Raw genomic sequence first — 10,886 nt, forward strand, 5'->3', positions numbered from 1 at the left:
ATCGCAACCTTCATGAAAATAACCCAAGGCTTCCATGTACAGCAAGGGTTAACAATCTCCTGCCTGCAGTTCATCTGGTTCGATCTGGCCTCCAAAAGGTGTTCCAGAAGAAAGATTGTCAATACACACAGCATGATAGGTACACCAGTTTCTGGCTCACAAGTGTCTGACATATCACATTTCTGGCCCGAGGATTGAAAAGGTTGTGCACCTCCCAATGTATTATTATTATTCCAATGTGTTTGAGTGTAGTCTGATACATTTCTGCATTGTGTTCTTTTTCTAAATTAAACTAACACCATACACATTTTTTGATAGTCCAAATGTTCAACAATCTTGTCTTGCTCTCATTCACCTTTAGATTATCGAGACTGACTGTATGTTAATTTACTAAATGATGTCACACATGAAAGTCAAGCATGACGTATAAATTTGCTTTAGTTCAAAATAAATTGTAAATAAGCATTGTATTCACATGCAAGTCAAGTCAAGACTTTTGTGCTTGTGTTTGAAGATTTTGTGAATAATTGTGAATTTAGACTTTTCTCTTCATCCCAATTGCTATCGCCAGTAGTGAATGCTCAAAATTAATTTCACACTTTTTACTTTTATAATTTTTACTTTTTTTCTTAAAAAAATCTTTATTTTTTTTAAATATTTCAGATACAAATATTCAGACCATCAATGTTTGGAAGCAGTTTAAAAGAGATAATGGCCCTTCAAAAACCACGATACCCAGGGCGAAGTCTCCCTTGGATACAGACAACCCTCTCTGAAGCAGTTCTGCAGTTGAATGGTGCCCAGACAGAAGGGATATTCAGGTTGAGTGAAATTAAATCTTATTTTTTTTGGGTCTATATAAAAATAGAGGATGAAAAAAAATGAATCTTTAATGACTGGTTGGTGTTCTGATAATCAGGGATCATATTTGCCTGGCAAATCACATGAGTTATGTTGTATTAGTCCTCAGTGTATTTCTATGAGTTGGTGTTCCCCTCAATGCTCAATTTTCCCCACCTTTTCTTTGCAGAGTCCCCGGTGATATAGACGAAGTGAATTGCTTGAAATTAAAAATAGATCAATGGGAGATCGTTCAGTGCAGTGATCCACATGTTCCTGCGTCCCTCATTAAACAATGGTACCGTGAGCTTTTCGAACCTCTTATTCCCGATGAGTTCTATGAAGAATGTGTACTCTACTGCAATGAGCCAGAACAAGCTGTTCGCATAGTTCAGAAATTACCAGAGATCAATCGCCTGGTGTTCTCTTATCTAATACGTTTTCTTCAGGTGAGGCATTTACTTTCTTCATTCAATTTTTGTGGTTATTTTTTCTTATTTTTTGATGCAATAAACTGTCATTTCACATCCCCCCCCCCACCTTACACATAACCCTGGATCCACGCCTGCTTTCATTGTGGGAAGATGAAGTGCACACAATAACGCAGAGTTTATATCAAGCCAAAAGTTATTTTTCAGCTGTTTTTGTTTTTTGCAATTTGTTGCTAATTTCTGAGAAATACGTTGGAAGAAATGTATGTGTATTTTCATCCTAATGGGTTTTCGTCTGTCTGTAGGTATTTGCAGCAGAAGAAAATTGTGCGGTGACCAAAATGGATGCCAGTAACCTGGCAATGGTGATGGCACCAAACTGCTTGCGCTGCATGGCTGAAGATCCTCGGGTAATGTTTGAAAACACCAGGAAAGAGATGGCCTTTATAAAGACTTTGATCGAGCATTTAGATACGAGCTACATGGAGGGCGTTCTTTAGGAAAGATATATTTTTTTTGTGAGAGGAAAAAGAGTACCATTATTGTTTGGGGGAGCAGGATATATTATATATACATATATGTGTGAGTGTGTGTGGTTGTCACTATATTTTATACATTCGTGTTTGTGCAGTGTTGTTACTGTACATTGATATGTATTTTTAAGAAACCAACTTTACCATATTGAGAAAAAGAAATATAGAATGAGACGTGAGATATTAAAAAAAAACATGTCGATGGTGCATTTAGATCCAGTCATTGGAATTGCATTTGGTGTATTTTATAAATATTCATTCCTGATTACACCTTCCAGAGCTGGCGTAACGTTTTTCCTGTATTTTCCTGCATAATAGTCATTCTTCACAAAATAAGCTTTGAGAGTATTATGTGCTTTCTTTTCTCTGAAATTCGAAAAAAGATCTGAATCAAAATTTTCTTCAATAGCTGATAAGTTTAATTCAATTATGACTGACAGATACAGGACTTTTGTTAATTTTTTTCATGGTGTTGCGAAGAATGATAGCCTTGTCTGTGCAAATCGCAGTTAGCATGATAAGCTTGAATGAGGTTGGTTATTATGAAATTAATTCTCAAAATGCAGTAAAAAATCTTGTTTATTCGACATAATATGCCTCCAATCGGAATGTTCTGCAATGAGCCTTCACAGCTGACTAAAAATTTTCTCTGTGGTAAAAATTTCCAAAAAAAAACCCTATTTTTTCTTATTTTCTTAAAACTCTTCCCCAGTTTGTTCTGCAGCAGCGTCTGGGATATATGTCACAGTTTTCAGTTTGTGCTTCTTTGGGAAGTATCGAGACTGAGCCCAGGTCTGTGAATCAAATTTTTTAGACAATTGAATGTCAATTGGTCATCATCTTGGTGCCAGCAAATTCTTTTTGAAAAGTACTCGACAACGTCGTTGCTGGTAGCTTACCCTTGATGAGTTTTTCTCTGCCTTCATTTACATTAACTAGGAAATTTCAGACCAGTAACAATTTTTTCATCACTAATGCTTCCTATTAAGCCACGTATGGTGGAAATGCTTCAGCGCACACAAAATCATTGTATGAAACATTTGCGGACATGGTGACATCTCACTGCATTGTCATAATGTGCTGAGAAATAAAAGCATATGTCTGTGCAAGTAGAAAGAAAGTGTTTAAAAAGGTTGCACATATATACCTAATGAAAAAATAATTTTGAAGAAACTGATGCTAGTTTACAGAGAGATCCGGATAATAGAGGTTTTACTTTATGTGAATTGAAATTTAATTTAAAATTATGATAGTTTATTAATATGTGAAACCGGTGTTTTACAGTAAAGTGGTAAAGAGCAGGGGTGCACAACCTTTTCAGGTGAGGTATGCAGTATTTCTGCCGTGTGAGCGGCAGAAACTTTCATACGTAGGGGGTGTCTGCAAGACCCATATTTTAAGGGACATCCCTGTAATTTTGGCCGTCTGAAGATTTTTATAAAATGTCCATTTTTTTTTGTACTGACACTTACCTGAATTTTTATTCTTTATTGAAATCAGGAATTAAGATTATTTTCATGATTTACAGATTATGTTATGATTATGATTTTATCATAATTAATTAAAAAATATAAATATATTCATATCACATATTTGTTGAAAATGTACGTTTCTTTAGTGAATTAAATTTTAATTCATTGCGACTTGCAGTAAGTAACCTCTCTATTTCGCATCATTTAAAATTTTTTAAAGCAATTTCGGCGATTGTTGGCATGTTTAAAAATGTTTGGCAATTTTATTTGTTTTCCATGATTTTTTCAGTTATAATTGGCAACTTTACTTGCTTTTTTACTATTTTTTATTTTATAATTGTCAATCTTACTTGCCTTTGACAATATTTTTGGTGATTGCTATGTCTCGTATGGATTCCATTTTCTGTATTTTTATGAAGAAAGTATGGTTACCTTAGGTATGTATTAATACATTGTGGAATGTAAATTGATACTCTTCTACTGGAATACTTATTGCAGGCTAGAGGTTGTGCACCCCTGGTATTGAGTAGCTATGCGTCTCCATACAATGTCAAATCGTGGCGATAACCCTCTAAGGGGGAAAGGATTTCTTTCACTGTTGAGCTGAGTTAGAAAATTTCAATAATAGCCTCCGAAGATTTCATTCTCAGTGACTTTCTGTTGAATGGAACTAAACACATCTAGCCAAAACAGCAAACATGGTTCAATATGTTAACAATTTTGGTCCATACACCATATTTGCTGCCATATAAGGTTCAAATTTTCCCCCTGAAAATTAGCCTGAAAAAAAAAATTATTTGCCGATGCAAAATTGTTCGATTGAGGGTATGAAATTCTTATGAAAAAAAGTGTCTTTCATGTGCTAGCAGATACGTTACATCTCCTTTGCTGAGTTCATTCATAAAAACAAGATACATGGGTAGTTACAGAATTTCCGAGAATGAGCTCTGCCCGATCATTCAGAAGTCTATGAGCACTATTGCTCATTTTATATTTATTCATCTGTATCATGTATTTATATGTGTATCCTATTTTTTCTTCCTTTATGTACGTTGAATTTAATATTTAGTAAAAAAAAAAAAATGCAAAGAGAGTACAAGTTGAAAAGTACAAAGAAATATTTAATGGCGTTTTAAAAGCACAATATTTAGTATTATGTTAACCAGTGTACATCCGGTTTATCAATGACGTTTTTTGGATAGATGCCATAATCATTAGACCAAGGAACTAACACATGTTTTAAAATGGTCTTTACTGGAATATTTATACAGTGATATCTCTTATGTAAGTCAGTGACAATATCTATTTCAAGTACAAACACACACAATCGCCATATGCAAAAAAAAAAATGTGGGATTATATAAGTGTGGATTTTTCGAAATTATTGAGTTCTTGATGGTTATTTAAAAAAATATTAGTGCAGTAGAATTTTCTAATTTAAACCAATCAGAACTGGGACCTGTTCAGATTAGCAAAAAAATTGTCATGATGAGGGTTATCTTTCAAACATATTTTTAAAAATATTTGATGATGAGGGGGGGGGGGGGTGTTCACTACATATTGGACAAATCGTAATAAGTAAATTTAACGGCTATGAAAAGTTGATGGAGCACGATGCTTGTCATCCTTTTTCAGAAATACAATATGCGTACTAAGCAGACGAGCAAAAACATCCATTGGCAGGGCTGTCTTAACACTGCCAGAGTGTGGAGGGGTTGAGCTGCATAAGGCTAACTTAGCTTGTAAAAACTCCAGCTGCCGGAACCCCATGGCACCCAAGATGATCATTTACACAGCTGGCCTGTATCAGTCTCTGGACGGGTCATTGTCTAAAGCTCTGTTGTTAATCTTCTACATCTAACTTGTTTATTTCTAAGCCTAGGCGCTGCCCCTGTGTAGTTGCGGCCATAAGATAAATCCTTTACCTCGTAACTGGTTTTAGCTGTTCAGACTAGCAGGTTCTATTGTACTTGGTTCATTTTTAGGTGAATAATGTCCATTTAAGTTTGATTTGTTTCAAAGTTCTCAATGTAGTTTTCTTGGTACAGTGCACTCTGTAACAGACCTGGAGAGCTGTAATAGCATTGGATATAATAAGTTAACTGTAGGCTTGAATTGAACAGGATTGCTGAGATTTTTTTTCTCTAAGAAAACTTGTCAATAATTATCAGTAATTTATGATTTGGGCATGAGTTTGTGTTAACTATGCTGGAGGCCGGTGTTCTAAGAGTATGCTCTGCACTGCACTTCCACATGTGTGGCCAAACTTTGTTAAAAATGTCTTGTTGAATCAAATATTAATGTGTGCCTACTCAATGGTTACGAAGTATCACAATATTTACTGAATTCGTATACAGTGAAATCTCAATATGACGATTCTCTGGTGGACCAGGAAAAAATATTATTGTATCAAGAAACAACAGTGTAATATTAGACTAGCAGGGCTGGACGGATTCCCGGCGTCCGGTTGCCACGGCTACTTGAAAATTGGTATTAGTGCCTGAAATTTTCTTTACATAGTTGCTAAAATGCAGGCAGCGTATCTGCCAATGTGAAAGAGAGTGACTATGCCCTGAAAAAATCGAGAAAAGCATTATTTTGGACCTTTTTCTTCGGGTAAATTTTTTTTTTTGTCTAGATTTTTTTGCGATTTGTCCAGCCCTGAAATATAGTCATTTCCAAACACACTTGAAAAAATATCATTTTAGATGGATTTATCATTGTGTCGAGTATCGTTGTAGCGAGGTTTCACTGTAATTACTATTTTCCTTATGGCACCATAGGTACCCGAAAAGGCAACCGCTGGCTTAAAGGTTCAAGATTAGATTCAAATAGCATTTCCGCACTCATTCGCAGAATCAGAAGATAAATTTATGTTTCAAATAAAAACTTATGATTTCCGAAATGTATATATGCTTACGCTTGGTGCGTGAATTATATTGAATGCAACAATACATTTAAATTTTTTATTTCGTATGCAAATTTGTGTAGTTTTTGTATCGTATTTAGTCAGGATTTGGATCTCATTTTATTGCTTTGAGTTTATAGAATTTTCAAGTCACGCTTTTATATATATATACATTTTGTTTTTATGTCGTAGAATGTGTTACATATATCTTTTTGCATATGAGTTTTGTTTGGAAAGCTTTCGCTTTTAATCATGCATATATCAAGTCATCAACATCAAATCTGTTCACCAATCAACCGATGTATGATCCTGGTCTCGTTAATAGTTTTTGCGTTCATGGTAGCTTTATTGATGCTTGTAGGAATTCAGATACATTCTCATAGCTACCAAGTCTCCCGAATTTCTTCTCCATATCCCTGACTCCCAAAAAATTCTTGTCTCTCTCAAATTTTGACCGTGATTGTAAAGAATTCCTACTATTGGGGCGGAAAAAGAAATATTCTCAAAGAATTTATCTAAAAAACAGACTTCCTTTTGTTTTTATCCCCAAAATGACTGCAAATATAGTGTGAATTGTCGCCATTCTGAAAAGATATTTCATTTTCGGGGATGGAAGCCATAATTCGCCAAACAGTCAGCATCAATTCTGCTTTTCGATACCCGAAATCGGCGAGATGACTTGTATCTGACTTGACCACGTGTCCCATTTCTGGGCTTGATGGCGATTTCTTTAATGCCATGATTTGATTTGAGAGTAGTAATGACAGAGTATTTAACCTAGTGGTTGGTGATGATTGGCAACTTGGTGCTAATCGGTGATGGCTTGCACGATGTCACATTTTTGCAAAGGGCAACTGTCCTTACAATATTTTTTTTTATAAAAAAAATCCCTACATCGTTTTTTAAATATCCCTTTTATATTTATTTTTATGCCGACCCGCTCGAGAACCTCCTTAATTCTCATTCTGCAGAGTTGGCAGCTATGTATTCTGCAGTTGTCTTCCAAGGACGAGAATGACTTCTGATGCATCACTTCACATGACATAGAACTATTCTACTCTATTTTTTTTTTAGGGGAGGGGGGTAAAATATATTTTCAGCAACTTCATATCATGTGAGGGTCTTCAGCGTTATTTTTGGCATTCCATAAGAAAGACTGGTAGAGACAATGCAAAATGATGGCGTCAAAAATAGATTCATGCCTAGACAGCGTATGTGCGACAACACAGAGATAATTCGCCATTTCTGTAACAAAATAGATTTCTTTCCAGACATACAGTCTGAAGTTCGGTCTGGTTGTGTGAAAACTACTACTGAACCATACATGCATCTCTCATTCTAATTTCTAATAAACTGGTATGTGCTGGAATGTGAGCGTACGTGTTGTGAACCTAATGTGAAGATTGTTTCTGTGTAATACTTGTTATGTGTAGTGCTGCCATCTGCAAATCAGCTCTTCTAACTATGAATGAAGTGTAAAAACTGCTGCTGATAGCTTTTCCTCCAAATCAAAATTAACTTCTAATGGCATGTCTATTAAATTTTGTCCTTGTATATCACCTTCCAATAGTCATCTTGTAATGAATGATCACGTTATCCCTGCATGCTGTGAGGACTGATTAACTGACCGGAAGAGGGAAAGCACTGGTTGATGTGGTGAACAAATTTTTTTTTATCTTGATGACATACGACTTTTTCTGGTGAATTTTTTGTTTTCTATATTACTTGAATGAACATTGCATAGTGTATATCTACGTCGAATAAGTTCCTCATTTTCATGGCAAATAGCATGTGTTTGTGATATAATTGAATTTGAAAGAATATGTTGTCGGTTTTGAACACATGCATCAATTATCTCATGATGAATCATACTTAGTTTATATAATTTGATAATTACACCAAGGAGCCATTATGTTCGCACCCTCTGCCTAATACGCTGGTCTGTATATCGAACGTGGGCCCTTGTGCAGGGCCATCTTAAAAGCATCATAGGCCTTGGGCAAAGTGATTTTTCTTAGCTACCCACCCCTCCCCAAAATACCTGCCTACCAATTTATCCCAAAGCAGAATATGCAGAAATCTGTGATGTATGTCGCAGAACAATCTGCAAGAATTTGTAGAAAACACTATTGTGGGAGCTTTCACTGCAGAACATTTTCAGTCAGCCTAGGTTGTTCAGTTGCCTTGTTGCATAACAAGGCAAAACAAGGCAAAACATTCTGCTTTGGGAGCCAATTTGTATACTTTAGTCTTGAAAATTGCAACCAGATCTTATTTTCACTAGGTCTCTTCTGTAATTGAAGTCCTGGGTTGTGTATTAAGATTGCATTGCCCATGTGAAAAAGCTGTGCTGCTGCTAGTGATTTGACATGCTGTGAGTGATGAGTGGCAGTAGTTGCTTCCATTTAGCATAGCTGCCAAGTTTCCTGGATTTTTCTACTCCATCTCCTAGACTCCTGAAGAATTCTTACATCTCAATTTTACCGGTTACCAATATCTCAGTGAATTTATATCCAAGTTTTAGAGGAAGAGGGATGGGAAGAATTTCTTATTTTGTAATGGATATTGAAATTTTACTGATTGAAATATCATTATAATTTTGATATTTCTGTTAAGTTCCAATAATTCCGCCGAAGTGCGACTATCACCAATGAATTTCCCTATTTTCAGCTGATATATATTTGTAGGATTCTTCATGAAGTACCCTATGTAAACAGTGAAGTAAGCTGCTGTTGTTACATCTCTAAAAGTGTTCACTGCTGTGAGGGCGGGGGAAATTGTCATAACCTAATGGCTCTTAGGTGTACACAATACACTTTATTTTCGAAGTAATAAGTAAGAATTACTTACTATTAGTACAATTGGAGCATTCGACCAAACAACAGTCTGTGTCGTTTTTTCAAACTTCAGAGAAGAGACAGTGAAAGTTAACGCAGAAAAGGGGAAATTTTTTTCCCGCCTTCAAGTAACTAGAAATATTATTCTGCCTGGTAGGGTAAAGTAGAGTTTTCCTTGGAACAGATTTTCTTTATGCAGCGCGAGGGTAGGGATTGGCTAAAAACTTGACATTCAGGTTTTTAACCAAGCCGTTGCATGCAAAGCAGAAAACCTGCTGCTAGTAAAATCTGGTTATTTGGAGGCACTATTCCAATTATAGAACTCTGATTTGAGGAATCCATAATAGACGCTATGTAGAACATTATTCAGTCAAAAAACACTGATTTTGCAAAAGTGTAACAGACTGTTATTCGGTCGAACACTTCAATTGATAAGTATTTTTGAGCAAATATGTATTGTGTGTAATTTTTTTCTTGTAATATTTTCCTAAAAACTCTGTGTGATGTGCATAGAAGTATTGTTAAGCTGGGTCAGACTAGAGGCAAAAACCGGTTTGGAGGAGACCACTTTCAGTACATCTAAGAAATTGGCTCTTTTGTGTGCACTGTCATGAGCTGAGCCATTCTCTTAAAAAAATTATTGTTCGGTTCGCCGCTCCACAGCTTTAGCATTTATTACAGACACATTTATCCTTGAACTAAAAGATTCAAACCCCAGACCTGTGCATAGCTGAAGAACTAGCACACTAACCAGTGAATTGCCAAGGTGGTATTTATCTAGTTCCATGCTTGGAGAGTTTCTAACCCACTTGCATCCTCGCTCTGAATTATTCGCTTGTTCCGTACCACCACTCATCAATGAGGAAACAGGTGATAAGAGACACTCACTGTTAGCGGATTATTCCATTTATGGATGCAAATAGGCTTTCCATTATTTTAATTGAAAAATTATCAGTTTATCGGAAAGTTGTCTTTCACATTTGTAAATGCTAGCTAATAATATTTAAGGAGAGGAAGAATTTTGATTTTGCTGACCTTGCCTCTGCAGTTGAACGAGAAACTCTGTAAAATGTCGTTTTCTGTATTCAAAGTTTAGAATTTGCAGAATGGGACAACTTTTTTTTTTTATGTTTCATAAGAACCAGTTTCTTAATTTTCATGCGGGGAAATACAGTATGTAACCGAAATATTTAAAAAAATTGATTAATTAAATAGCGATAATGAACAGGAAGACTGTTTTTGTAGTCTCCCTTGTGATACATATCCCTTGTAATTTGCGTGTGCGTGTGTTCTTGTGTCGTTGTCCTTGCATGTATACTGTCGATTTCCTTTTTTTTTTTTTTTTTTTTGTGGGTCTGAGGTATTGTGAGAAATTTTACCTGTACAGATGATTAATTCGTTTCGCTTTAAAAACCAACAACCATTTTTTTTCTTTCATTTTGTGGACGATATGTCAGAATTATTATATCGAATTCAAAGTATACTTATTAATTGTAAATATACGAGATAAATGAAAATATATATATATATATATGACAATGTAGAAGTTTATTGTTCGGTGCCAAAAAAAGAAAATTAAAAATTATAAAATTGCAAAAATGACTGGGCTTTTCTACTTTTTTCTATTTCCATTGATTGGAACTTCAGTATGTTTTAGTATCTATGAATTTCCCCTTTTAGTTTTTAGCAAATTTACTGTTGAAATTACTTCTTTGCCTGGGAGAGAAAAAACAATCGTGATTTTAGTAGGAGTGAATATGGTCTCATGAGGAAAATACCAGATATGCGGGACTTCCCTTCCAGTCAGATTCAGATTTATAGTTTTGCCAGAAGTGGGACTATACAAATATTTGTCCTTCCTCCCG

General features: G+C 35.3%; 1 protein-coding gene across 3 annotated transcripts in view; it reads left to right on the forward strand.

The window, feature by feature from the left end:
• Positions 1-6,191, forward strand: part of LOC149080907 (rho GTPase-activating protein 39-like) — a 59,065-nt gene extending 52,874 nt beyond the window's left edge. Inside the window, exons 15-18 of one of the 3 annotated variants that reach the window (XR_016193398.1) lie at positions 664-821; positions 1,031-1,289; positions 1,577-1,853; positions 6,060-6,191. Coding sequence is in view for 2 of the 3 variants with exons in the window: in XM_089237588.1 (XP_089093714.1) it covers positions 664-821; positions 1,031-1,289; positions 1,577-1,771 (612 nt within the window). In the remaining variant the exon portion in view is untranslated. Of the gene's footprint in view, positions 1-663; positions 822-1,030; positions 1,290-1,576; positions 4,615-6,059 lie in introns of those variants that run through there. The other 2 variants (XM_089237588.1, XM_089237589.1) reach the window with 2 other exon arrangements.
• Positions 6,192-10,886: the final 4,695 nt, after the last annotated feature.

This window comes from Pholcus phalangioides, unplaced genomic scaffold, assembly GCF_987345545.1.
Source record: "Pholcus phalangioides strain wild (caught in Gottingen) unplaced genomic scaffold, Ppha-v1.0 ptg000010l_1, whole genome shotgun sequence".
Classification (NCBI taxonomy): Eukaryota; Metazoa; Arthropoda; class Arachnida; order Araneae; family Pholcidae; genus Pholcus; species Pholcus phalangioides.